At 38.1% G+C, this 27,821-nt stretch overlaps 4 protein-coding genes across 6 annotated transcripts; 1 reads left to right on the plus strand and 3 right to left on the minus strand.

Moving 5' to 3' along the window:
• Positions 1 to 44: 44 nt before the first annotated feature.
• hps4 (HPS4 biogenesis of lysosomal organelles complex 3 subunit 2) lies at positions 45 to 9,463 on the minus strand. Of its 3 annotated transcripts, none has more exons than XM_034212449.1 (13): positions 9,218 to 9,463; positions 8,319 to 8,430; positions 5,844 to 5,934; positions 5,605 to 5,748; positions 5,405 to 5,512; positions 4,912 to 5,028; positions 4,435 to 4,529; positions 4,275 to 4,347; positions 3,799 to 3,917; positions 2,825 to 3,470; positions 2,099 to 2,225; positions 1,705 to 1,816; positions 45 to 925 (listed from the first exon to the last, which is right to left on the minus strand). In XM_034212449.1, exons 2-13 carry the CDS (start codon positions 8,348 to 8,350, stop codon positions 754 to 756), a joined length of 1,836 nt encoding a protein of 611 aa, XP_034068340.1. In that variant the 5' UTR covers positions 8,351 to 8,430; positions 9,218 to 9,463; the 3' UTR covers positions 45 to 753. The 3 variants fall into 3 exon arrangements, with proteins under 3 accessions (XP_034068340.1, XP_034068339.1, XP_034068338.1); XM_034212448.1 differs by lacking the exon at positions 9,218 to 9,463 and adding an exon at positions 8,536 to 8,675; XM_034212447.1 differs by lacking the exon at positions 9,218 to 9,463 and having other exon boundaries at positions 8,319 to 8,672.
• Positions 9,464 to 10,778: 1,315 nt separating this feature from the next.
• Positions 10,779 to 14,451, minus strand: LOC117544009. The gene is made up of 8 exons (XM_034212750.1): positions 13,615 to 14,451; positions 13,375 to 13,504; positions 13,099 to 13,270; positions 12,790 to 12,860; positions 12,114 to 12,287; positions 11,936 to 12,033; positions 11,303 to 11,374; positions 10,779 to 11,208 (listed from the first exon to the last, which is right to left on the minus strand). The coding sequence occupies exons 2-8, from the start codon at positions 13,388 to 13,390 to the stop codon at positions 11,065 to 11,067; spliced, it is 747 nt and encodes a 248-aa protein (XP_034068641.1). The 5' UTR covers positions 13,391 to 13,504; positions 13,615 to 14,451; the 3' UTR covers positions 10,779 to 11,064.
• Positions 14,452 to 14,711: 260 nt separating this feature from the next.
• On the minus strand, positions 14,712 to 17,175 carry LOC117544010 (cytochrome c oxidase subunit 6A1, mitochondrial). The gene is made up of 3 exons (XM_034212751.1): positions 17,007 to 17,175; positions 15,744 to 15,892; positions 14,712 to 15,011 (listed from the first exon to the last, which is right to left on the minus strand). Exons 1-3 carry the CDS (start codon positions 17,101 to 17,103, stop codon positions 14,925 to 14,927), a joined length of 333 nt encoding a protein of 110 aa, XP_034068642.1. The 5' UTR covers positions 17,104 to 17,175; the 3' UTR covers positions 14,712 to 14,924.
• Positions 17,176 to 20,398: 3,223 nt separating this feature from the next.
• On the plus strand, positions 20,399 to 24,791 carry asgrl1 (asialoglycoprotein receptor-like 1). The gene is given in 7 exon segments (XM_034212651.1): positions 20,399 to 20,528; positions 20,605 to 20,688; positions 20,772 to 20,858; positions 21,336 to 21,386; positions 21,464 to 21,603; positions 22,583 to 22,704; positions 24,638 to 24,791. Coding segments are annotated over 7 exon segments (717 nt in total). The 5' UTR covers positions 20,399 to 20,449.
• Positions 24,792 to 27,821: the final 3,030 nt, after the last annotated feature.

Consider the following 27,821-nt stretch of genomic DNA (forward strand, 5'->3'; position numbering starts at 1 on the left):
GTTTCAAACAAGCATTTACAAAAGTAGCTCACAAGACTCAACACTGAGAGGATCATGTATTCATTTAATTTTCATTAATAATGCACTACAGTATATCACAGGGGTTGTCTTCTAGGCAAACTTAAGAAAACAGACATATCTGTACAGACACAGTAAATATAATAGCTCAATAGTTAAATAACACGTTTGTAATGGTACCAAGATTTGATTTTGAAATAAATAGATATTTTATACAAACTTTTTTTAGATCATTTAATAAATTGTGCACTAAAACAACACCGTTTTGCAGTGTGTGCAGCAAGGAATGATGCATGATTAAATTGAATTAAGATGTCTAAATTTCATACTGATTAAATAAATAAAGTTTAGAGAAACTATTACATACGGTGCATTGATGATTTGACTTAATAAAGCAATTGTCCACTTCTAGAAAGGTAACATTTAAGACATACAGAAATAATATTTGGCACAGAAACACATGAACAACTGAAACTATGAATAAAACCTCATTGTAAACACGTATTTCTCTACATTACCTCTACCAAACACCCTCTCTGTGATTAATAGCTACACAAATTAAAAAAGTTCTGCTATGAATGTAAAAGTTGCATACATCTATCATTATACAATCTTCTGTGGGAACAATTTAACCACAGCAGCAAGCAAGCAGAGTAAACTTTAACTGAAATATTCTCCCTGCTTCTTCAGGTTACTCACAGGGCAGCTCTCCACATGTTAACAGACCACAGCTCCTCAGAGCAGGTTAACCCCGTGTTTCAGCAGTCTGTGGCGGGCCTTGCCGGGCAGAGAGAAAGCACTGTCCTGGTGGTTAGGGATGCCGGAGTTCCTCAGCAATCCCCCGTGCTGCTGGAAGTAAGTTTCCTGAGCCACGCTGCGGGTCCCATACACAGCAGCTCCTGCACTCCTGCGGTGAGAATGTCACATTTACATTTCAAGCATGTAGGATGAGGACATGCAACACAAAAGAGCAAAGTGACATAATAAAGACGTTAAACAAAGAACTTTTGGAGTGTGATGTAAAATACTTTTACAGGGGAAAACTTTTCATTCATCACCGTAACACTGCCGAGTACCCTATCTACCATTTGTTCCGTTCTGTTTCGTACTCAAACAGAAACACATTTCAATTTGGATCGTGTTAATGTAGTTTAAAATAGAGGGTCAAAATATTTAAATTGTATTTGAACTAGAGCTGCAATGATGATGATCCAAAAATTGCAGAAATATTGTTTTAAGCCCCTAAAATATGGAGATTTTCTACTTTTCTCTGTTATATATAATTTGAAAAGATGGTATCTTTCCATATTTGTCTGTTAAATTAGAGAATAAGCGGGAGCTGTAATTTGGACTTGATTTGACAGCAAATATATTAAGTGTCTGATTCATTAAATATATATGTATCAGAATCATATTGCAGTTTCTATTGGCCCAAACATGATTGGTAGTAACGGACACTCTATTCGTTTTGCATATCTGTAGACTTTTTTTTAAAGATACAGCATAATTGCTTTGAGATAAACTGACCTCGTGGAAGATCATGTAGGGATTGTTGTAATGTGATGAAAGACACGATGAACTGACAGATCCAACCCCCCACCCCCGACTTCTACTTGAGGTCTCATGAAAAGTACAAGAACCCACCCCCCACCCCCCACCAAACCATCACATCAGTGCCGTACTGACCTGATAATAGCCTCCTGCAGAGTTTCAGTGTTACAGAAATGCGAGTGAAGGAGTGATGTGGCCCTCACAAAGGGCCGCTCCGGGGCTCCCCCCGGTCGACCAGACAGGTTGGCTGCAGACACACACACAACAACACACTCAGTACCACGGTGGCACATTAACCTGGACAGGCTGCACAAAGGAATCGCAGTCTGACTAATTAGCCATTAGATCATGCAAAGACAAATATAAACTACCAAACCCCCCCTTTAGTCCCCAGGTAGAGATGGGGCAGAAAATACTTACTGTAGAAAAGACAACATACTCTGATTGCAAATAATCAGCCGAGTGAATACAAAACTATACAAAGAAGAGTAAAGAGAGGAAATAGGTCAAAGTATTATAAGAGCCTTACATGTCAGTGTGCTCTGAATGCAGTCAAAATGGGCAAAGATGTAGGGTCCTGGAGCGCCCGGGACCCCAGGGGAGACACTCCTCAAATGAGCCTCCAGTCCATTGAGTGACGCCAGGCTGCTGTGATACTGGATACAAGCCAGAAAGGAGGAGTCGGTTGTTAGCATCACTAAGCTCACAAACTGAAAGGTCACCTATTATGCAAAATCCTCTTTTTCATGACTTTTATACATCAACACGTATCCCCTCTGTGGAAAGAGATTCTGAACGTTTCAGGAACAAAGAACCCCTCTATTTTTGTCCTGATCCATTTATATAAAAACCTGTCTAAAAATGTGCTGATCAGACTTTGGCCACTTTGTGATGTCAAAATGTTTTTTTGGCTTGTGTAACTATTAACCAACCAAGGTAACCCCCCCCCCCTCCACCTTATCACCTGCATCTCCTCCTAGAGCACCATTATGCTTTTTTTAACCAAATATCTCTCAGAGGGGCGTGGGGAGTAGCTCCTTATTTTCATCTAAAGTAACAGACACTTTTGAAACAGGGCTAAAACAGAGGGGATTATGGGATGCTACAATGGGTGATCTGTTTGGTATTTCGGGCCAAACACTTCAGAGACATGTTTTGTATATAACTGAGAACTATAATATATTGATGGAAAACAGTATAATAGGGGACCTTTAAAGTAATTAATATGAGAGTTGCTTTTTTCTTTTCTTCTTACCACTTCCTCCATAGAAGCTTTGTCGCTTAAGAAGTGCGGCTCCACCAGCAGAGCCAGCACCAGGCCTTTGACCCTGTGCAGGTACAGCGTCATGGGGATCAGTGGACTCTCCCCTGGGTGCTCGAAAGCATCGGAGCGAGGAGGATCTGGCCTCTCTACCTCGTGGCCCTGAACTCTCCCACAGCCACGTCCGCTGACCTCTTCAGAAACCTTGTTGTCATGTGACTCCTCAGCTACTCTGAAGTTAAACTCTTCCCCACAAGCTCCATCGACTCCACCTCCATTTAGATGGGAGTTTTCTCCAAACGCTGAGCTGTCTCCACCGTTATCTATCTGACTGCCTCCCTCTCCGTTGCTGTGAAAGCTGTGATAGTACGACTCTTCCAGCGACTCCTCCACAGAGGAGTGTTTGCCGTTTGAGAGAGGAGGCTCGGGAGGCTGCGGAGGGGGTGGATTGGGGGTGCTCTGTGATGGATCTGAGCTATACACAGAGCTTTCTGACAAGTGAGGGCTGAGGAGCTTCTGGGGAGACTGGGAGGATCCTGGATCAGACGGCTCTGACTCTGTGGAGGAGGGAGTGTCGGATAACGTTCTTGACAGGCGGGTCTTCTTTAAGGGGGTGTTTTTGTGTGGAGTAGAGTGGGAACTGGTGGGTAGAAAACAGTTTGAGACACTCAGAATTTGTAAGGGTGTTTTCACAGTACATTTGGATAGTCCAAATGAGTTGATTTTGGTTTGTCTTTGTGTGGGTAACAAATTAAAGTAGACAGAATTACACACGTACAAAGGAACAGAGACAAAAAGCAACACACAGAAGCCTTTATCATCGCTCAGATGTTAAGCGTTGGAAAACTAATTTGGGTGCAAGTGTCCAAATTCACAGAGATCCCAGAGCTCGATTAAAAAAGGATTTAATGTTTAAATTAAGACACATACTTTATGTTATTCAAACTGAATCTCATTGCAGACACTACCTGAAATCTTTGTCGACGGGGGTGGACTGCAGGTACTGAAGTTCAGACGGGGTCAGGAACACAGCGGTGGAGCTGACAGCGCTGCCAAATGAGCTGCTCTGTCCATTGGGTCTCTGGGGCTGAAACCAAATCAAAACACAGACTTGAGACTTTTTCTAAAAGAAATAGTTTGTAACATTTAGGTAAATACAATATTTGGCCTTCCTGTCAAGAGTTATATAACAAGATCAATACCACTATAATGACTCACAGAATGTCTGTGTAGCTGGAGCCATCAGCATGTTAGCTTAGCTATTGCAGTCCCAAATTGCAAAACATACCATTAAATGTCTCGGAAAATGTGACTTACTAAAGCGGGCCTGAAGTTGGCCCTATCATTTTTTAATTTTTTTAAATAAATGGCCACTTGTTAGGGGATTATTTTTCTATTTCAAGTGTTTTAAAGCCTTGATGAGAAAAGCTTAAGACTGTCCTACCTTTGTGTATGTCCCACTCTCATGAACCATCAACTTCATTGTGAGTTGGGGAGACATCTGTGTGCTTACAACTCTGTGGAGAAAAGTCAGATTTCAGGAACAAAAAATGACATATAAACAATTCGACTGACAGCTGGAAACAGTGGAAATGTCAGCTCACCTTCCTCTGAAAATAATACAGCCTGCTAACACCAGAGGGCAGCGCTGACAGGCCTGAAGAATGAGGGCAGCTTTGAGCAGCAGAAGGGGGTCAACCTGGGGATAAGAATAAAAAATGTAAGCATGCATGTCTTGCAAAAGCACAACATTGAAAGGTGACAAATATATTGTTTATAAGATAATAACTTTAACACTTAGTGAAAGTGTTACTTACAAAATGAGCACATTTTTACATTGTTTCAACCTTTGAATTTCGCCAAGAGCTCAGAATATCCCAGATTTACTGGCATTTGGTTGTTATAGCTTGTGCACATCTGTAAATGTGTTCTCTATCTGCAATGAATGTGCAAACACGTTGCTAAGACACACTGAAGACACCACAGGACATTGTGACATTCACATCCTGTTTGAGGTTAGCTTTATGCAGGAGGAGCTTATGATACACTACTGCAGGTTACATTTAGAATGGTGTGCGTACATTAGTTGAGTCGATGGTCGTCAAGCAGCTGAAGATGTGCTGAAGCTCTGAGGATCCTGACTGCAGGTGGGACAGATACTGAGCCCAGCGAGACGCCAGGGTCTCCTGACTGTTCAGCTGCAGCGCAAAACAGAGTTTCAATTACAAAAAGCATCTTTGAATATACAATTATTCTAACTAAAATGAAAAAGCAAGTAAATAAATGAAAAGTACCTGCTAGTTGAGAATGAATAATAACCTTGTTTCCTGAGTTATGTAACTTTTCGACAATTTTAACATGTATGTATATTTAGCTTCTTACATTTTATATTATTTTGACTTAATATCTCCACTTGTATTTCTTATCTATTGTAAGCATATAGCAGTGTTGGTCTACAACTAGATGCAAGTCTTTCTTTAAAAAACAAACAAAACATCTCTGTGCCACAAACCTGGCTAAACAACTAAACAAGACTTCTATAATATAAGACTACCAGACAACTGAAAAGTGCACCTGGTAGCTGTGTCTGACGGAGCCGTTGTAGAAACAGAAAAGGTTTATGAGCTGATCCAGGAGCTCACAGACACTGACGGTGGGGACTTCCACTGAGCAGCCCAGAGCCTGTAAAACACACCAAAAATGTGCTTACAATTCAAATCAAAGACTCAAAAGTGAGAAACATCTTGAAAATGTCCAGGATTGTGCTGACTCACCCAAAGTAAATCATCTTCCATGCGGATGGCAAACCTGTTGCGGTGCAGGTTCAGGATCCGCACAGGAGAGGACGAGAGTTCCGAGACACAGCGACCCGCGCCCGCCAGCTGACCACAGAGCAGCTCCTGCCGATCTAAAGGGGTCTGACAGAAACACACAGGAATCAACCCCCAAAACAGGGACTTCAAAAACAAACATCATACTCAACAGTACAACCACAAATTAAAAAAGGACAAACCTCTTCAGGGTAGAAGTAGCAGATTCCCTCTCTTGTTTGGTCGCTCTCTCCTCTGACTTTGGATCCATCATAGAGGAAGAAATAATTACACCTGCGGAAAAAATACAGAAATAAAACAGATCTTCAGTGAATGACCAGAGAGCAAACAGTGTGTCCAAGGTTTCCCTGGACACACTTTATACTAGAGAATAAATGAAATCCCTTTCATTGATAAGGTTATTAAAAGGCCGCTTTAGTGATGCTCATGCTTCAAATATTATGGCTAATGATTTTTATATTATTATTGCTCAATTTGTTTTATTGCGAGTTGCATGGTAGGAGGAGAATGTGCTAGAACTAATTGTCTATTTTATTAAAATAATAAATGGGAGGAATTGTTGTTTTTAACTGAACAAATAAACCATTAAGTTGAACACAAATGCTCTTAAAAGATCAGGATATGGGTTGGATGTAACTATCTACAGACACAGAGGGGACTGTTAAAGGACCATTCTGCAGATTATGGTCAATAGAGCATAAAAAGTCTCATCAGAATCAAAGTTATAAATACATTTCATTCTCATCCCCCAGATGGGGTAATTTGATGTTGTAATATTATCTCCAATTTAGAATAAAATAAAACAAAATATTGTACATAAACATGGAGGTTAAAGCAAAAATGTGAACACTGTAAAACTGTTTAATACCAAATATGAAAAACAGGATTTTAACAGTGGTGGAAAAAATACTACTCTTTACTTGGGTAAAAGTAGAATTACTATGGTCTTGAAATGTAAGTGTTGATTAGGCCTACATTTCTCATCTAGAATCCAAATCTAAAATAGCCTACATGTTATGGAGTAAATGTACATGAATAACCTCTGAATTCTAGTGGGGTATAAGTACAAAGTAGCAACATATTTAAATACTCAAGTCAGGGTCGGCGTCATGGGGGGTCATTCGTGGGCCATGCCCCCCCAAATGAGTCACTGTGCCCCCCCAACGCAGGGTTGGCAAGCCTTGCCACTTTGCCGTTTTTTCTTTTTCTAATCATATAAGTGAAAACGTTTCCACTAAAGGTTTTTTGTGTGAAATACATCAGAAATAAAGAATACAAATATAAAACACAGCCTGAGGTGTGCTCACTGCTGCTCTCTGATTGGTGTGTTGCTTGACCAATGACCCCCGACCTTTTTTTTTATCATTACGTGGCTGTGTGTTTAGATGAAAGCCCAGTGGCGATCTGTTCATCTGTTATACTGATTATACAGTAAAGCCATCGAAAAATAATATGATATACAGTACAGTACAAGTACATGGGTCTCTGTGTTTCATTCAAGCTCGGCTCTGTGTGTGTGGCACGAGCGCATTTTGTGAGTGCGCGAGCGGTAACGTGGAATGTTGTTAGCATCTGGTTAGCTAGCTATGCTAACGGATATAAAGGGCTGTTTCTACACCAAGGTGGAGGACAGTCCTCTCCTGTCAGACTGTGAGGATCTTATAACGTCAGCTCAGTGAGGTAAGGACTCTCAGTGTTTAGATAGTTCACTTTAGTGTAAGTTATCTCAGTGGGTCTCAAACGGTTTGGTCACGATTTATTTAAGTATTTTCGAGGAATACCTTTATATGATCATTATAGTTATTAAGAGAGAATAAATGAAAAACGGGTATGAAATACTATAGGACAGTAACACAAGAATACAGTTTAAAAGGGGAATGATTAGTAAAATATCCATAAAGAAAAAGTAAATCTGTGTACAGTTCTGTTTCATATGGATGCTGAGAGATGTAGGCTATCCATAGATCTCTTCATTTTGCTCTCAAAGTGCACCAGATTGATGCATTTAACTTCAATATTTTAAAAATAATCTTCCCGGGGGAGCATGCCCCCAGACCCTCCTAGAGGAGGTTAGGTCCACCCCCCACCTAAAACATGTTCACATGGATAGGATACTAAATACATTTGCACACTTTTTATATGGTGGCCTATGTCCATATCATATCAAATCAAGTTTTATTTATATAGCACATTTTTCAACGATTTTTGGTCGAGCCAAAGTGCTGTACATATAATAAAAAATAACCTACAGTAAAGACACTTTACAGCAAATACAACAGCACAGTTTGTGCAGAATATCAGTATGAGAAAACGACACCCTCTGTCCTTATATGTTTCTGTTTTGGTGGTCGTGCCACAACCGTGCATGTATGCACAAGTCATAGGTGCACTATACAATAGCACTACACCCCTGCAATGTGTGTGAAAGACAATAGACTTTACAGCATGTTTTTTGAAATTGAAGTTGCGTTGGTGTTTGTGTGTTGGTTGTTGACGGCAGTGTGTGCCCCCCCCTTGGTAAATGATTGCCCCCCCATTCGATTTGTTCTAGAGCCGACCCTGACTCAAGTAAAGTACAAGTCCTTTAAAATGGTAAAAAAAAAGTACTTGAGTAAATGTACTTCGTTACATTCCACCACTGCGTATTGCACAGTTACCTTCTTGAGTATGGCAGCACGAGCTCAGCCATCACCGACACGAAACCCAGAGAAAGATAAATATTCCTCAGTCATCGGTCATCTTGTATCCATGTATTTCCAACCCGACAGCCTGAAGATGAAAACGGAAAAAATAAGTGAAGAATTCAGCTGCGAGTCCGAGAGAGATGTTTACTAATCCTCCAAAGTTACTAAAAACATCTGTTACAAGTCGTACAGGCGCCGGAGGAAAATGTGCACAATGGGATGGTGGATAAATGTTTTTCTTCCACTGTTTATGTTGTATTCGCCACGAAAATGTGCCACTTTGACAGAGTAGTGATGCCAATTGAGGAATGCGGGTCAGTCACGTAGTGGAAGTCATGTGAAAGTATGGCGAGCTTCAAGGGACAAACAAGTGCGCCATTTACAATCGACAGAACATTCAACGAGCCGTACATTGTGGTACAAGAAATACAACTTACTTTTTAACTTGATTTTAATATTATGTATCGGCAGCATTTACACAAGTTAAAATATTTGTTCTTTTGAGTATATATCATTATTTATGAATTACATTATGTCGACTCGTAGCTAATGTGTATGTATTACTTTTAGGCATATTAATTGTAAAACGTGTAGCCCTTTTTATGATGAGATTATGCTTTATATGTCAAATCTTGATCTTCTAGCCAGGCGATCCTTGGCCCTCATTACCAAACAATATATTTCAGTCAAATGTAGGCTAACTGAAGTAGGTGCAATTGTATTCATAAAATGTTTGAACTTTTCTTAAATATGCTTACAATTCGAGTCTCATAAAAGGGGCTTTGCCTTGAGCGTAATGCGACCTGCATATTTTAAATATACATGACCAGTAATCCTGCTTCATATGGTCAGGAGAATACATTGATCTTTACCATGGGCCGAGCTCTAGATATATGAATCCTGTTTTCAGAGCTCGATAGAGGATGTCTTCAGATGTTGAGCGTGCACGCGCAATTACTGCATTTAAATCAAAGTTGAGTGAGCTGCTCTCGAGAGAAATCTGCAGATATGTAGCAACTAAATCGGGTCAGGTTTGTACGACTTTTAAATTGTTACAGGGTAAATGCGGAAATGCTGTTCTTAAAGTGTCGCTAAGCACTCCGCCATCTTGAAAATTGAGCAAACATCCGTGAAGTCTCGGAGAGAACGTGCACAGGATTTCAAGAGGAAGTAAAATAAAACAGTACTACCGGGCAACCTTTCAGCCTCTTGTTTTTGTAGCTGGGCCCACTCTTATACAGACTTATAACAAAACTGCAAAAACAGTTAACTTAACTATGTAACATTAAAGACAAGTAACAGACTTATCCGACCAAAATAACGTTAATAAGTGAAAGGCTGCCCAACATTCAACATTGTCTCCCTAACCATTGCCTGGATAGCGAAAATAAATTGTTACTTATAGATTAGAGTCCCACGATTTAATGAGGTTACACTGAAGCTCTCTAATGTTGACCAGTCAAATACATCATTAAATCTCACTAGAAATGTGTATGAAAGGTAATGAACATTTTGTATTGAGTGAATGTAATGTTTTGATATGTTAAATGTATGTTCCCTTGTTTCTTGTCCCCAATATTTCTCTTTGTTGATGTTGCAAATGGAGTTGCTGCGATGCAAAAAAAAAGTAAGAAGACTTGATTAGACAATAAATCATAAAGCAAACATCAAATAATAAAATTGGCAGTGTTCAGTAGTGATGGTGAGATGAAGCCTTATGAAGCTTTCCAGCCAATTGGTTCTCAAAAGGGTTCATCTCATGAGGCTTCATCATGGGCTTCATTTGAACACAAACCCCCCTGTTGGTCAAAGTGTGTAAAACAGGCAGATTGGACATCTCAACAGTGTGCTCTATCTCATACCGAGTTCCCGTTGAGTAAAGCCTTAGAATAAATCTAAACAACGAACATAAAATCATATTTTCATGTTAACAATATTATATTTATTCCAGTTGAATGATTGTGATTGAAAAGCCTAAGGAGGCTGGTAAACATTGCAAAGAGGGATTTGTATTCCTTAATAATATTCATAAACTTAACCATGTTGTAGCCTGAGAAAGGCTAAACCATATCAAAGAATACATTTGTTAATTACATTATCTCATTTAGCTGTAGCTTTTATAAACAACAAAAAATACGTATTGTTCAGTTGTTGAACCAGGGACCCTGCGGTCATGAGTCAACTGCTTTCCAGCTGAGCCACAGCACACACACTACAGCTCCCTGAAAACACTGCAATATATGTATTCCTGTATTGATGTTTTTATTCCTATATTTATTTATGCTTGTATCTATTTATACTTATGACATGCTCCGACCTCTATATAAGCGAGGGTCTGAGCTCTCTTGATTCCATCGTGTCACCGGGCCTGGGTACAGGAGGGGTAATATGGTTCTTATTATACATCCATGGGTAATATGAGCGTTGTGGTTCAACGGTTCAACCGATCTGAATCGCTTCCTGAAGCAGTCACGTGGTATCGACAGGCAGCGAGGCTTCGTTTGTCATCGATGACGTTACTGGCCCAAAACGATACAAGCCTCCATACATGCTTCACAAAAAGCTTCAGGGATTACTCGACACAAGCTCCGAAGCCTCGGCGCAATACGTAACATCACTAGTGTTCAGTGCATTCAGACAAAGGCAATTTATTACAATTCTCCGACCTGAAATATTGTTTTTACATATAATAATAGTAAAGAGAAAAAAAAGACCATGGTCACATAAGCTGCTTATCAAGTAATAACATTTCTTTCTCTATTTTCCTCATCTTCAGTGCTCTGTATACCATCTGATGGTCCCGGTTCTCCATCTCCTTCTTTAGGTAATTGCAGTAAAGTGCCCGTATGTCTTCTGTATGCCTCTGAAAGCAAAATGAAACAACACATGAGCTCATATTGGTTTTGGTTTTCTCTAATTGTTATCGTACCAAAGCCCAGTATTGACACTTAACTCACCGCTTCTCTTCTGCCACCGGTTGTAGCACACGCTGAATTAGCCTTCTCCTGGAAGCTGCTATTATGCAAAACCTATAAGAAAAACAAACATTAAATCAATTACTCAAGTCCTGTAGTTGTACTAAACTTGAGCCTAATCTTGTCGTGCCACCTTCTTCTTTTCCTCTGCTATATTTAAGAGGTAGCTACATTTTGTACTGTTTGCTCCACTACCTTTGTTTGAAAGCCTTAATAAATTAAGATATTTGCAATTGAAGAGTATGTTAAAGAAAGCACATTGTTGCACAAAAACATTTCATGGTTGCAAGATCTCAAATGTGGGCTGTGGGGAGTTATCCATAGTAAGATTAATCCTTATTAACAGTTCTGTAAAACATGGTTAAACATGCTTCACCTCAGCAGACAGTAACATCCTGCTTTTATACTAACGTATAAGTAATGATACTCTTAAGGGGACAGTCTTTTATGCTTTAATTTTCTTTAAGCACATTAAATTGATTTTACTTAAGCTTTATCTTCAGTAACATCTTTCTACAGTGTGTAGATCTTTAACTTGTGGTATAAGTGGTTTTACTCAAAGTTGGTATCTGAACAGTTCTTTCACTAATGTGACACATGTTAAGAAGTACTTACCCCTTCAAACTGAGAGTCACTGACGTCGGTCTCGTCACTGCTCACACTCTCTGGTTCTGTCTTAGTTATCGGCAGGAGGAGGACGGGATGGCCTGAGACTGCAGGGGTGGGGCACAATATCGAGTTAGAGAATAGAAAATACTTCACCAAGTTTTAATCAGACATTAAATACACCTACCACTGATAAAAGAGCTTTCAGACCCCGTCAGTGGCTCAATAAAGGCACCCCCAGGAAGGACCTCCACTCTCAGCCGGCCGTCTTTGTGCTGCAGCACGTCCTCCTCTGCAGAGGTCAGCGACGGGGTCCCTGGTTCCCCCTGGTTCCTCAGCACCTCCACCTGTCTTCTTTTTGCTTCACAAGAACATTTTGAGAGGCAAAACTGTTGGTGGAAGATGCACTAAGACCTTTACCTCCGATAAATTACTAGCGCTGTAGATATTCCTACTACAAGTACAAAATACTACATTTAAAGCCATACTCATGTCAATATTATCAGCAAAATGTCCTTAAAATACTAGTAACATTTTTCCTCTGAGTGTTTTACTATAATATAAGATACTTCTGGGTTATTTGAGCATTCTTGGACTTGCAATTTCATATAAATAAACGTTTTTTTTATTTATACTGTTACATACATGTATTTATTTATTCTTATTATCCTGTGTTTCTCTGTAATTGTTATTCACACTTATATTAATACTGCATTAATGTGTATGTTGGATTTTACTGTAGATGTTTAGGGGTGTGCAAATGTGAACTTCTTTAGACACTATTGGTTAGTTAAATCTGCAGCAGCAATAAATCATATTCCATAAGGCAAACCATTGTAAATGAAGACTTGCAATAAAGTTACCTGTTTGCACGATATTCTTATGTTTGACTTTCACTTGCTGCCACGTTCTTTTGAAGCCACTGTCCGAAACCCTAAGAAGTCATGAAAAATAATAATAAGATTATATATTAATGGAAAGGTGAAGTATGAGTAATATTTCAAATTAAACTAATTCATTCAATTAATTTCAAATGATTTTAACTCATGTTAAGTAGGCTACAATTATTAAAAAAGAGAAGAGAATGAAAATATATAAAGTGTATCAATCATTAAAATTAAAAACGACATTCTACATTTAATTATTAACCCATTCAGATAATTATGTCTTACGTGTTTATTTTATCAGCTATTCTCTGCCAGGATTCCTCTCTCTGTTTGGAGGCGGTGGTGGTGTTAGATTTGGCTGTCAGTATTTCTCTCTCTTCTTCATACAACTTCAAGATTAGTTCCTGCTCTTTGGAGCTGAAGAAATGTGCCCTCTCGTTTCTTCTCATCTGTAAATCTGAAAATAAAAACACATACACAAAGGAAGTGTGAAGATGCATTTATGAGAATAAAAAGAGTATTATTTATATATAGTTTGTGATGCTATGAGATTATCCTCACCTCTTTCTGTATTCATGGCTCTTGATTCGGTTTTCGATTGCTCTCCCCTATGAGGCTGAGCGGGTACGCGCAGTTATCCGAGATGTTTCAATGCTAGATTTAGTAATCAAAACGTAACCGTGTCTTAACCCTACGGTGCTTAAAAGGAACAAATCCGATGTTATTAGAGGCGACGGTTCGTCACGGGACTCTTCACATTATTAAATAAGTGTCTAAGTGAAAGAAATGAAGAAACATTACCCGAGTTATGAAGCTGGATATCTGCGAGCTTTGTTAACCCAGGATTTTCTAATTCGGCTTAACGCGCGTTCACGTGAAAGAGGTGGAGTCTGTAAGAAAGAGCCAGTAACGTGAAACAGGGACATTTCGTTTAAATGCAATAAATGTATTATATTAAAAAAACTCAAGGGGAATTCAAGGACTGCAGATGGAATGTAGCGTTTAGCTATAATTAATATGAGATTAATATATGTATATGCATGGTCCTTGTTCAATAAAGATATAGGTCTAAGGTCATTAAATTGTCAGTTGTGAAAATAATATATGGTTTAAATGTATTGGTTTTCCTTTATGATGTAGTACTTTATGTACAACGTAGTTTATGTATAAGTGAAATAATTATAAATAATGCCCAGAGTGGCACAATCCACAAATGTTATTCGACTGCTTTTGGGTTAGCTGAATTGCACATTTGTACAAGAGCTGATATATGATTAATAGTGTAATTATGTAAAGTAATTAAAACAAATCTAAAAGGGTGAGGATTATGGCACATCACTGTACTGCATTTACTTTTGAATAATGACGTGAAATCAGGTTTGGATCGACCTAGGATCTGTGGGGTCATTAAACAGTACAGAAATAAAAAAGGTGTTTGGAAAGGGGAAAGTGATACGATAAAAAACAATGGCTTCATTAAAACTGAATTAGTTGACCGGATTCCACACATTTTTTATACCTTTTAAATTATTGTTGTTGAAAAATAATGTGTTTTTAAAAAAAATGAACAATTAGTTAATTAATGGGACAGAAAAGTATTCAGCTATTTTGATAGCTGAATAATCAATATGGGGAATTTCTCATCAAAAGATGCAACATTAGCCTCTCAAATATAGAGATTTACTGATGCGCGTTACTATCATGTTAAAGTACATTTATTAGTTTTTTGTGCTGAAGAAACAAGAAATGTATCATCTTGGTCTTTGAGAAACTGGGATGGACATTATTCAGCATGTTCTGACACGATATAGACCAAAACATGAATCTGCAATGTACAAAATAATCGTTAGTTGCAGCCCTTAACACAACATCAACAAAAACAAGACATAAGACAGGAATTGAGGTAATAGTTACTTTAATAATGTTCATTCAGTATCAGGCTGACATTTTGCTTAATGGTCCAGAGTCAAATTAAATGTTGGTTCAGGTGCCCCATGTTGAGAGCACAGCGGTAAACACAACAGAAGAAGAGTAAACTCAGAGTGGAAGTGTGGTCCAGTAACGCAGAGGGAGGTCTGGTCCCCGGAGAGTCAGGAGGTCTGGAGGAGGGTTTACTCATCGCCCTCATAGCCGCCAGGAAGGGGGTTAAGCTCACGGTTGTGGAAAAGGGATTTGGAGCCATCTCCCCAGGGGAAACGCTGCAAGAAAACAAATTGAGATAATAAGTACAAAATATTGATGAACGTGGCATCATATCCATCTGATGTATAGTGTATATAGCATATTTCTAATGTATTATCTACACTACTTCATTATCTCTTACCCCATGCAGTTCTATATATCCAACCATTTATTTACAGAGGCAGAAGAAGTAACCTGATTTGTATTAGTAAACGTAGCACTATTAAAATGTAAAAATAATCTGTTACAAGTAAAATTCCTGCTTTTAAAATCTTACTTAAGTAAAGCTACAAAAGTATTGGCATCAAAATAGACTTTAAGAACCAAATGTAAAAGAACTTCAAGCACAATGGGTCATTCCAATTTAGTACATTTCTTATTTATTATAATTATTGATGCGTTAATGAGTTCATCGCAGCAAAAGATTGAGCTAATTTTAATTGTTGAATGACTTTAATTCATATTTTACATTAGCTAATAATCTGACTATCAAATGAATAATGGAGAGAAAGAACGATATTAACGTCTAAAACTACTAGTGGAGTAGAAGTATAAAGCGACATAATATGAAAGACTAGAGTTAATGTACTTCATTAAATTCCACCACTGTTTTATTTCTATACGTGAAAAATACACTTCACTGCTTTTATCTAGTTCGATTCTAAACTGCATATTGTTGTAATTTTACCCTGTGCAATGACAAATAAACTAGACTCCAAAATCATTTTTTTAAAGTAACAGAGTCAGACCTTGGTGCGAATCCGAAGGTGGGAATAAGGGATGAACTCTGGCCTTTCATAATGCGCCGCATGGTGCTTCATTTTCAGGTACATGTTCAACATGCACACAGCAACACCCGGGAGTGCGACAAAATAAGTGAGGCGCTTCCATAACTTGGCTGGAAGACAAAAAGACAATAATAATTAGTTTGATAAAATATAGCAATTAGAAGTGCAACCATACTGAGATTGTTAAGAAATGAATGTGCTTTGGAAACAAGAAAAATGGAGGTTCAGTCAATTGTTTCTACACCCAACAAGTGTGACATTATGAAATGTTAAGACAACTTATTGTTGGACAGGAAACCCTTAATGTGTGCCGTTTACCATAACTAAAATGTTGAAAGGTTAAATGTATGGACATTTCTAATCAAATAAATGATCATTATTACAATATGTACAATTTATCCGTTTAAAAAATGTAAGCACTTTTTTCGAGAGTATTGTTGTGCAACAAATATAGACTGTATAAGCTTAAAATTCATTTTTGATAAGTTGATATACAAAAGTTATATTCATTTAAGTGTTGTTTGATGATCATGTATGTCAGGGGCAACATCTCAGCATGTTATGTTAAAGACACCTGTTAACTTAGGTGACTAGTCTCTTACTAGCTGGGTATTATACACATGATACTTTTATCAGTACCATTTATTTAAAAGTGTTTTAGTCTTCACACTAATAACAAAAATAATATAAAAACATAATATTAATATGTAAAAGTCATTCTTGAAATTGTATTTCCATCAGGTCATTTCTTTTTTACTTTTCCCACTCTAGCTCAAATCCTCTGCACAAACTATTTTACCTTGACAATCCTTCAATCCCTTTCAATGGTTGGTAACTGTTTTGTATAACTTAATACAAGTTGGGGGAATAAAGATAACCTTAGATAGTTATGTATCTCCAATGACCTGACGTTTCACTGTTGTTGCTCTTTAGCTTCAGGCCGTAGCTTTACATCATCACTTCTCCACTTTTTAGCCTCGTAATTAGAGCAGAGTAAATAAACAAACATTAAATGTATGAGTTTAGAGGTTTTAAAGGAGGTGGCAGGCTGAAATGACCACGTTCAGGTTGAAAATCTCATGCTTTGGGCATTTCTGCTCAAGAATGTTGTGCTAATGCTAATGCTAAAAGGGCAACGTTAGCTCAGCAAGGTCACTGTTAGTTGGCGTTAAAATACATGACATTATATAAAACCAGATAACTAAAAGGAGGAGCTTTACTCACATGCCTCATGGCCTTGTTCAGCGGTAGCAGAAAGTTGACGCCGGCTCTGGGTCAGAGAAGACTTGAGCAAAGCCTGAGACAAGCGTCCGAGAGCCATTTTCCTTTCAATGAGAAGCAGAGAGACCGGAAGGACTTTGTAATGAGTGGTCACGTGGAGGCTGACAGCGCTGCTGGGTGACCACGTGGTGAGACTGGGAACTACAGAGACTCCGGATAAAAACTCCAAACTCCAGGTAACTGTTATTGTTCCTGTAGCAATGAAGTTCTCAGATCATTTAATCATTTACTTATTTATTTTAGTAAAAGCACCAAAAGATTGTTATACAAATACTTAATTATTAGTAAAAAAACCTGAATTCAAAATATTACTTTAGTAAGAGTACAAAAGTATTATCAGCAATGTACTGAAAGAATAAAAAGTGAAAGTAATCATTGTGCAAAGAAATTGCCTATAGCCAGGGGTGCACATCACTTTTTTGCCCTGGTTCTCAAAGGAGCACCTGGAGATGTTGCTTGGTGCTCATCCTTAAAATGAAATAAACCGTAACCTTTGAGGGGGTCTTGACTTTATTTGCCAGACACACTGCACTGAACACACATGCAGAGGTGAACACAGAACACACATGCAGTGGTGAACACAAGACAACATTAGCACGACCAGTAATCCTACAAGCTGTCATCACTACCCTCCTGACTGTTCTCCTCACTGTCTTCCTCTCTGTCAGACATGGTAGCTGATGATGTAGGCCTACTTCTTTCTCTCTGGTTGAGTCTGTGATTAGCTGCTTGCATCCACAAGTCAACAGCTGGTTTTGGGTCGAAAGTCTCTGTTGTGATCTTAGACAAGTGGATGTAATCAAAAAAGTGTGTGAACATAACCAATAACCTACCATAGCCAATAACAAATGAATGTAACTTATTTTATTTGTGTTGTTCATTCATATCTTATTTTACCTTAACATTTATTTATTTATGCATTTTTTTTTTAGCTCTCCAGTTTTAAAGGATGTTTTTGGTTACTGTACTATAGTATACATTGGAATGATTTAAAACCTGTTTATCCCAATAATTATAAAGGAGTGCCTTGGAAATATGTGTTTACATAAATTGTGACCAAACCGTTTGAACTTAGACTGAAGTGAACTATCTAAACACTGAGCTGTAGTTAACTTATCAGCCTCTCAGTCTGACTGGAGAGGACTCTCCCTCCACATTATTGTAGAAACATCTTCTTCTTATATCCGTTAGAGCAGCTAGCACGGCACCAGATTATAATAACAACAGCGCTGGTACCGGTGCACCCTCGCATTTTGTCTGTGAGCTGCGGGCGCCAGATAAGCCAACATCCCCCATTTTCATCACTTACAGCGCCCATCGTACAGGGCAAATGAAACGTGTAACCGGGGTGAAAAGGGTGTTACATTTACTTAATTATGAATATTGTTACATCAAGGCCGAAAATTAGGATGAGCCCCAACGGTCAAAATGTTTTTTGCCCTCCCAGAACTGCCAGCGCAGCGACTCCCCAGATCTGGCGCCCAAGGCGAACATCTAGCCAGTGCTACGGGCCGGCCCTGAGTTCATATCATGGTTCATATGCAACTCGCAAATATCTTTCTTTCTCTCTCTCTCCTCTATTTTCTCTTCTCCCTTCTCTCTCTCCCTCTCTCCCTCTCTCAATGTTGGTACGCAAATGCGCTTTGTTTCAAATGACCCGGTGCTCTTTTTTTGGCGGAGGTGCGCATGCGCACCTGCGCACCAGTTATGTGCAGCCCTGCCTATAGCCTATGTGTGACATTTCTAGATAGTATTGTTGCATCGTATAGCATTTTACTGTTGAACACATTTCTGATTTATTTAATTTATTGATTAATTTTTTATTATTCATTTAGTTAAAAGTATCTAAAACTGTTGAATAAATGAAATGGATTAAAAAATATATATATTTTCCTCTGGAATTTAGTGGTCGTAGAAGTATAAAGTAGCATTAAGCAGAAAGAATCAAGTACAGTTAAATTATGTCCAAATACTATTTAATACAATACTTGTACTTTGAACTGTCTGAAATGAATTGTTGCAGGAGCCTGGGATTTAGGATTCTCATTGCCAAAACAACGCTGTGTTTATTGTGCATATGAAAATAAAGACTTTGTGTCTTTGTATCAAGTGTAGCTTAAATCCGGAAGATTATTTGGGGTCAGGAACAAGGCAACAAAATGAGAAGAGGAAGATGGGTTATATTTTGCAATTAGAGATTAAAGTGGAATAATGGTGAATTGCTAGAATATTCAGTAATGCCTATTTCGCAAATGGTTATTCTTGATAATTTGCCTTTATTCATGATGTTTCAACCTAATTCTCTTTACGTTATTCTAAACATTTTATTATTTGCTGTATTGTTAACATTTCGACTTAATCCTGGTAAGGATATTTCACTTTATTTGACACATTTTGACTTTATTTCATAGTTTACTTTGTAGTTGATTTCCCCATATGCTTGGCCTTAATACACATATGTATGAATGTAAATATAAGTAGAAATGTAATAGTTACTGTAAATAAAATAAATGTGTCACTTCACCAGAGGTACAAGGACAGATGTGAGGTCAACTGAATAGAGAGGGAACCTTACAAAGAATTCTTACACAATCTTTAACGAAACCTTGCATTATTTTTCTCGTACTTTAAACAAATGAAGCATGAAAATGTTGAAAAAATACATTGTCAATGATTCAAACATACAATGATACCAAGAGAGAAATTAATGTGTGCAGTGTAACAAAGCTGTTCTATCATCTAATTTCTCTTTCCCCCCTCCAAAAATAACTGTGTGCATTTTGGGTAAAAGACTCATACAGTATTATATGGAACAGAACAAACTCTTACTTCCTGTGTTTGATTTCATGGTCAGAGTCCAACAGTGAGATCCAGAGAGATTCTGTCTGATGGAGGTAAGCCATGCATCTTTACTTTGTTGTTTGTTTGTTCTTGCAATTACTTGCGATCATTAATTTCAAAATTCATACAAATCCATGACTGTATTATGTGCATTAATGTACCAATAACACAAAGAATTAAATACTTAATAGTACAGATATCAATAAAGACAATACTTTTATATCATACATTACAATAACATACAAATAAATGTATCTGTATGTATTTGAGCACTTTTATTATACAGTATAAAGTCGAGAATTTTCTTTTATTTATTGAGCCGTTAATAGTTAACACGTGGCTTGAAAACAAACATGAAGTTTTAGGTGAACTCTTATTTTCGGAAAGTTTCAAATGACTACAAACTGAACATTTGCATTAACACTAACACATCAATAAACTTTGATTTGAACTTTGAAATGACAGCAACATAGGTAGAAATACTAGTTTTGTATTCACTTCATAAGAAGTATTTTTAATAAAGTATTTTCTGAGTTATTTAAGTAATGGAGTCTCAGTATCACCAGTTTGGATCGTCTGGTAACAGCCCTGTCCATGGAGAGACACAAATGACTGCACAAACAGGTAAAATGTGTAAATGTTTTATTTTATTTGTATGAAATAAAGTCACATTCAACTATTAAAACAAATCTGTTGGTAGGCATGAAGAGGATCCTGATGTGGGTTCTCTATGGAGTGCTGGTGCTGCTGCTGCTGATCCTGCTGATGGTCACTGGGATCAAATGTAACACCTCCAGCTGATTCATTATTCATGAAGCTAATTCACTCTCATCTTATCATGTAACTATTTCTGTTTGTGTCTCAAAGTCTCCCAGCTAAACAAGGAAGTCACTGATGTCAAACTCAACCTCAAGAGGACCATCAATGGAGGAGCAGCTTTATCACCCAATTCTGGTTAGGGGACGTTTTTCATTTCTGGATCAAATAAATTACAATAATAATGTAATGGTGATGAGTGGCAGTTACTGAGAAAAATATAAATAAATTATAGTTACAAATCAAAATGTTTGTCATTACAAATGGGTGTGGTAAACAGCTTAAATGCAGAATATAATGTCATGTTTTTTATGTAGTCCAACTTTAGTTCAAGTTCTATTGAGCACATTTTAATAACGTTTGACAGTCATCAGTGTTAAGTGATGTTGTGAGGTTTGTACTGCTTTGTTTGAGTTTTAATCTTAATTGCCCAGTTTAATTGATCATATTAAATAAATTACATTACTTTCATTAAGTAATTTAAATCACTTATTACTTTACTTAATAACACAAATTGATATCAATCTGTAACCTATTACATTTAGAGAGTGACATATAATGATGTAAAATGTCTGCCCTTGATTTAACTTTGTATTTTTCGGTTTCCAAACAAAGTTGAAGCAACTGAGCAGGAGGCCTCATTACCGAGACTTATCCCTGTTCGAGGTAAACACTGCCTAAAATCAGATTTCAGTGGTTTTATGGTTTTTAAATAAGATTTGTACTAATCTTCATGAAACCAGGAGCCTGCAGGGAGGGATGAGTTTCTTACGAGAGGAGCTGCTACAAGATATCCACCAACTCACTGACCTGGAGCAAAGCGGAGAACCAGTGTCGAGCACAGGAGGGACACCTGGTGGTTCTGAATACTGCGGAGGAACTGGTGAGGTTTATTTATTTCAAGTGGAGCTGTCTTTTCTTTTGCTGACGTATTCCTTCACTGAATGGTGGAAGAAGTACTCCGATTATTTTAATAAATGAAAGTATAAATACAATGGTTTAAAAATACTCCATTACAAGTAAAACGCGTGGATGCAAAATGTTTCTTAAAGGGGCCCTGTTATGCTCATTTTCAGGTTCATATTTACATTACATTACATGTTAGACGGTTTTATCCAAAGCGACTTACATACTCAATACTGTGGGCAATCCCCACAGGAGCAATTTTGGGTGAGGTGTCTTGCCCAGGGACCCAACTACATGCTGACTGCAGTGGGGTTTGAACCTGTGCTCCTCTGATCCGAACACCAATGCACTAGTCCACTATGCCACACGCCTCCATATTTGTATTTGGTGCCTCTACTGTGACATGTTTACTTTAATGATCAAAATGTCTTTATTTTGTTCTCATACTGATCGCAGCACCTATTTTCACCCTCTGTCTAAAATCAGAGCCAAGTCTGCTCTGATTGGTTAGCTGGCCGGCTCTGTTGGGATTGGTCAACCGCTTAGAGCTGTCCCGCCCCTAAGCCTGTTGGAGTGTGTGTGAGACAAACTCCCTCTGGAGGGAACTTTGGGATTTCAGTCTTTGCAGACCATTTACTTGCACCAAAACCAAAAACTATATAACACACTACAGAGAAGGGAAAACCCTAAAAAGCATAAAAGTACTGCATCAGATCAGATAAGCATATGTTTTAATATGTTGAAAGTGCAAGTGTTAAATATTTGTAGTGAAGTACAATACCTACCTCAAAAATGTAGTGGCGTAAAAGTATATTTAGAATAAATTGGAAAGTATTTTAGAAAAGAAAGTATTACTTGAGTGATTGTACTTTGTTATGTTCAACCTGGGACTGTTTGAATGTGCAAATACAGGCTCTGATAAGGAGCACACAAAAACAGCAAAGGCCTCAATTAAGCTTTTGGTGTTCTCTATTTTTTGTTTTGAAATCAGATACAATTATTGGATTGGACTTGTGGAGCGAGAGAACGAGGGACACTGGAGCTGGGTGGATGGAACGGACATCAACTCAACCCCAACGTAAGAGAAACGTGTAGCAACAATAAAACCCAAAGTAAAAATGACCAAATTATGCCCAACTTGATTTGACCGGGTCCACTTTTGCTGAATGACAGGAAGCCTGGGGCAGTGCATACACAAACAAAGATATGTATCAGAAATAATGAGTACTTTTGTCAGGAACACAACAAATGTTGCTTTGAATATCTTTATTTTCAAATAAATAAAGAATACATAACTGAATTACTAACTTAACTTGTAAACTAAATTATTTATATGGGTTTTATTTATATATATATATAATGTCATTTAATGTTAATCACTAGGCCTATATGACATAAAACACATTTTAGATTTACTTAAAGGTCACCTATTATGCAAAATCCACTTTTGCATGTCTTTTATACATCAACATGTGTCCCCTCTTTGAAAAGAGATTCTGAAAGTTTCAGGAAGAGATTCTCTCTCTTTTTGTCCTGATCCATTTATATAAAAAACGCGTTAACGCAAAAAAAAATTAACGCCACTAATTATTTTAACGCGATTAACGCATGTGTATTTTTTTTCCTCGGCCGCCCCGTAGTTTCAGAGCGCATCGAGTTTAAAATACCATCTACAAGCTGATGCTGACAGCCCCGCTCCTGCCGCCCGCTTGTGGCAGACCACACTTCCACGCTCACCGGCAGGCACCGACTGGCTGTTGGGAGGACCGGGAGGGTGTGTGTATGTGTGGCCTGAGCGAGCGAGAGAGACCTTATGTGCATTGTTGTTGTTAGCATCTGGTGCTAGCTAGCTGCGCTAACGGATAAGGAGCTGTTTAAATGAAAACAGAGGAGCGACATTTCGCCACAACTGCGCCGAGCACTTGACTTTATGCAGGAAGCCAGACAGTGGGACATTGTACGAAAAGTCAGCACACTCAGCACGGATAGTGCGCAACATGATTGCAGCGCGCAGGCAGCTCCCGTTCAAGCATATGCCTTGAGTTGCACATAGCTCCAACGATCCATCACACACACACACACACACACACACACACACACACACACACACACACACACACACACACACACACACACACACACACACACACACACACACACACACACACACACACACACACACACACACACACACACACACACACACACACACACACACACACACACACACACACACACACACACACACACACACACCATTTGTATTGTATTATTGTATGAGAGGTTCCAGGTTGAATTGAGGCGAATATTTGTAATGTTCAGAGGTTGTTGTGTTTAATATTCATGAGAATATTTGTCATTGTTCAAATGATAATAAACATTAGCATAAAGCATATTTGTCCACTCATATGTTCCTCTAAGGTACATTTAGAACAGATCAAAAATGTGCGATTAATCGCGATTAACTATTTTAATCGACTGACAGCCCTAATAAAAACCTGTCTGAAAATGAGCTGATCAGATTTTGGCCACTTTATGTCATAATGTGTTTTTGGTTGTGTAACCATTAGCCAATAACCAACCAAGGTACCCCCCCCCCCCCCCCACCCTATCTCCTGAATCCCCTCCGAGAGCACCATTGTGTTCTTTTTAACCAAATATCTCTCAGAGGGGCGTGGGGAGGGGCTCCTTATTTTCATCTAAAGTAACACACAGAGAATCAGCACTTTTGAAACAGGGCTGAAACAGAGGGGATTATGGGATGCTGCAATGATATGTTTGGTGTTTGGAGCCAAACACTTCAGAGACATGTTTTGTATATATCTGAGACCTATAATATATTGATGAAAAACAGTATAATGGGGGACCTTTAAGGCAATCACATCAATGTATTTTCAATGTGAATCAGAACATGTTCTGCATGCCCCTTGGCACCAGGCTGTGGGTTCACTGAACTACACTTAATGCAGAACATTGTATTTGTTTCTCCTCCTTCCTCTGTTTGTGCTCAGTTTCTGGGATAAAGGTCAGCCTGATGACTGGGACTTCAGAGAGAACGGAGTGGACTGTGGGCAGATTCACGCTTCTGTGAGACGCAAACGCGAGATGTGAAACGACGCAGACTGCAGCCTGACATATCAATATATCTGTGAGAGCAGAGTGTGAGAGGTTCCTCCTTTCAAAGGAGAACGTTTGAAACATGGGGGGAGTTGCAAGAGGGAGTAGGTTGTGGTTGTAATTTGTTTGATCCCATCAATTTGTGTCTTTCCATGTATTTTATTTTTTTGCAATTGACCACGATGGAAATTAATGTTTTTAGTAATGATGTAAAGAGATATCCTCTATATAATTTATATCTCAATGCCTAATAAAAATCTAATGAAAAACGACTGATGGAAAGTATGTGTTTCCTTGGGCACTGAAACAACACAATATTTATAACCCAGATAATCAACAAAACAAAATTAATTAAAAAAAAAGGTTTTCTCATTCATAATGTCACTTAGACAGTATGTGGTTAAATCATATACTACATACATTATAATAGGTATATCAAAGTATCTATCTGCATAGTACTAATTGTTACAGACATGTGGAGAGGTATGACCGGACCTGCCACACAGAGCAGTTAAAAGGCACTGTGGACACTTTGGAGAACTCTCAGCTAAAGCCACCATGAAATCTAAATGGCTCCTGAGGATGAAAACATGTATTGTTTTTCTATTTCTAAATACTCACAGTCTGCGAGGCTGTGCATTAGGAGAAATGGGTCGGATTCCTCTTGCAGCTAAAGATGTGCAGTGCAGAGCTAAAGCCTTACATTAACCCTGACCTAGAGATGGTCCCTTTTTGGCCAATTCCCAAGAGTCACCTATCTCTTATTCTACATTATGCAACATGTATGCACACAGGAGTGTAGTCATTGGTGGACACAGATTGTTGACACTGTAACAAATATATTTCCTTTATTCAAAGTTTAAGTTAAAGTTTGATGTTTCTATAGCCAAAGTGATTTTCTGAATTAATAATGACTTACATTTCACAAAGAGCACTACAATATATTGTTTCTTTCTGTGACACTTCCAGTGGAAAGTCGTGGGAACTCTGTTGAAAGTGAGAGCTATTTACACAGCTGTGTGTTGCAAGGTTATCTTAAATCAACTTCTATGTAAAGAAGGAAAAGGAAAACTTGAGTAAGGACAGAGTAAACAGAGAGAACAGAAATAGATCATTTGATCAGGAAATGTGTAGAATATGGGGATGGATCGAAGATAAATTGTAAATATAATCTACAGGTTAACCTGGGAGGGGAGAATAGGTCCTTTAATAATAATAATAAACACATTTTTTTTCTCCTGAATATTTTCCTTAGAAATAGCTGGGTTTGAACTTCCCCATAACTTTAAAACGTTACCTAATTACAGAAGCATTGTTCTTTTATATGCTAATATGCATTAGCAAGTTATATATCTTTTCATCACTCCATAAATCAGAAAAATACTGAAATTAGTCATTTAAAAAAACCAAATTTTGCCATGTTATTTGGAATACATGTTTTCTGAAATGTTATGAGGCATTATCTGCACAAATTGTGTTTGACAAAAATAAAAATGTAGAAGATACACCCCAGTTGTGTATTGTTGATGTTTTCTTTACACTGGTCTCAAGGAAGACATTTCATGGAGGTCTGAGAGACTGATTATATGTACTATTTGCAAACTGTTACACTTGTTATTGAATGTGTTAACACAGAGCACTTATGTTCAAACCTGAAAGTAAGTCCTATTTAAAGCTGCCGCCTTCTTATCTGCTTTTCTAGTTTTTCTCACCTCCTGTCATTTCAATCAGGAGAGACTTCATTTTGTTTAAAGAACATTTATTGACACATGTCATATGATAAATGTTAAGTCTTTGGTGATTAGACCCCGATCCTGAAATCGTATATCTAAAGGGGGAAATGCAGCCGTGAGCATACCCCTCGGGTTCTAGACACTGGTGATGATGCTGAAGATCTGGATTTGATGAGGAGATGGGATGAAGAGGAGGTCTGATGAGGTCTTTGGATTAACTCTCCTGGCACTGGATATGATGAAAGGAGGTGGATGGGGAGGAGGCGGGCGGCAGCATGAAAACCTGAAATCACAGCTGACTGCAGGAGAGAGGAGAACCATTTTAACCTGTTAAGCCCCGAGCCTGTTTTTCAGGTCTCAGGCTCGAAAATGACATTCCCAGAACAAATGACCATATCTTCCCTTCTAAAAGGGTTACATTAATAATATTTTTTCTCAAAGTAATGATAAACCTGTGAGTTGGATGTAGAAGAGTCAGAATCAATATAGATGTTTTTTATTTTAAAGAAAATTCAGATTGAACATGGTAAAAAACTGTAAATTATAGTGTCCGTCCAAAACATATTTTGTACTTATAGTGAAAACTAACCTTGGATGATGGGTTAGGAGACTAAAAGTTTTAGGAATCCAAAGTACACCATATAATAAGTACCCTGTATCAAGATTGATGCAAAACAAGTGATATTTGACCTTTTTAGACAGATTTAGCAAAACAAACCTCTTCTGGGGCCATTTGGGTGGATTTTCCTTATCTCTGTTCGATTTTGACATGTGACATCTTTTTCTGACCGTTAGAGCCTATATAATCGAAGGGGAATCTAGGTTTGACATCTCAAAACCGAAAAGCTGATTTATTGCTCATGGATTATCAGAAATCATTCAAAGTGACACAGACACATTGGATTAACCTATGGATTAACTTCAGCATCGTTTTGATCGTTTTAATGCCATTGAAGATCACTTTTGACGAGACTACCGCATAGGTAGTCTGGCCGTTTTTAGCTAACTAGCTCCATATGTTTTGATGTGTGTTCTTGTTATTATCTCCGAGAGTTCGTATCATTGCGTGATAATGAGGGTACCCATTGATTCTGTGTCTCCTCACGATGTGTTGAGATGTGCAGTAAAGATAAATAATAAGGTTTTGTGAGTGAATTTCGGTGCAGTCATCTGTTAACATTTTTCGCTCGTTGCTAATTCGGAGGCTCAGCGTTAGCATTGTGGGGTTTTTTTGGAGAAAAAAAATTAAAATGATCAGTTAGATGAGTTTCTTCCCGTTACATGGATATAAAACATTCATAGTTTATTAAATGAACATGCCCTCAGACACTGTTTTCTGCAAGAT

The sequence above is a fragment of the Gymnodraco acuticeps genome, unplaced genomic scaffold, assembly GCF_902827175.1.
Source record: "Gymnodraco acuticeps unplaced genomic scaffold, fGymAcu1.1, whole genome shotgun sequence".
NCBI classification, from domain to species: domain Eukaryota; kingdom Metazoa; phylum Chordata; class Actinopteri; order Perciformes; family Bathydraconidae; genus Gymnodraco; species Gymnodraco acuticeps.

What these genes read in the sequence shown, in the direction of transcription:
- hps4 (XM_034212449.1), bottom strand. Translation starts at nt 8,350, where the DNA reads ATGGCTGAGCTCGTGCTGCCATACTCAAGAAG. An exon ending in AGAGTGGGACATACACAAAG is followed by an intron (nt 3,918 to 4,274) that starts GTAGGACAGTCT and finishes ATTTGGTTTCAG; the next exon opens with CCCCAGAGACCCAATGGACA. An exon ending in CTGCAGGAGGCTATTATCAG is followed by an intron (nt 926 to 1,704) that starts GTCAGTACGGCA and finishes TTCTCACCGCAG; the next exon opens with GAGTGCAGGAGCTGCTGTGT.
- LOC117544009 (XM_034212750.1), bottom strand. An exon ending in ATAGCTGATAAAATAAACAC is followed by an intron (nt 12,861 to 13,098) that starts GTAAGACATAAT and finishes ATGACTTCTTAG; the next exon opens with GGTTTCGGACAGTGGCTTCA. An exon ending in CCGGTGGCAGAAGAGAAGCG is followed by an intron (nt 11,209 to 11,302) that starts GTGAGTTAAGTG and finishes TTTTGCTTTCAG; the next exon opens with AGGCATACAGAAGACATACG.
- LOC117544010 (XM_034212751.1), bottom strand. Translation starts at nt 17,103, where the DNA reads ATGGCTCTCGGACGCTTGTCTCAGGCTTTGCTCAAGTCTTCTCTGACC. An exon ending in TGAACAAGGCCATGAGGCAT is followed by an intron (nt 15,893 to 17,006) that starts GTGAGTAAAGCT and finishes TTTGTCTTCCAG; the next exon opens with CCAAGTTATGGAAGCGCCTC. An exon ending in ACCTTCGGATTCGCACCAAG is followed by an intron (nt 15,012 to 15,743) that starts GTCTGACTCTGT and finishes GTTTTCTTGCAG; the next exon opens with CGTTTCCCCTGGGGAGATGG.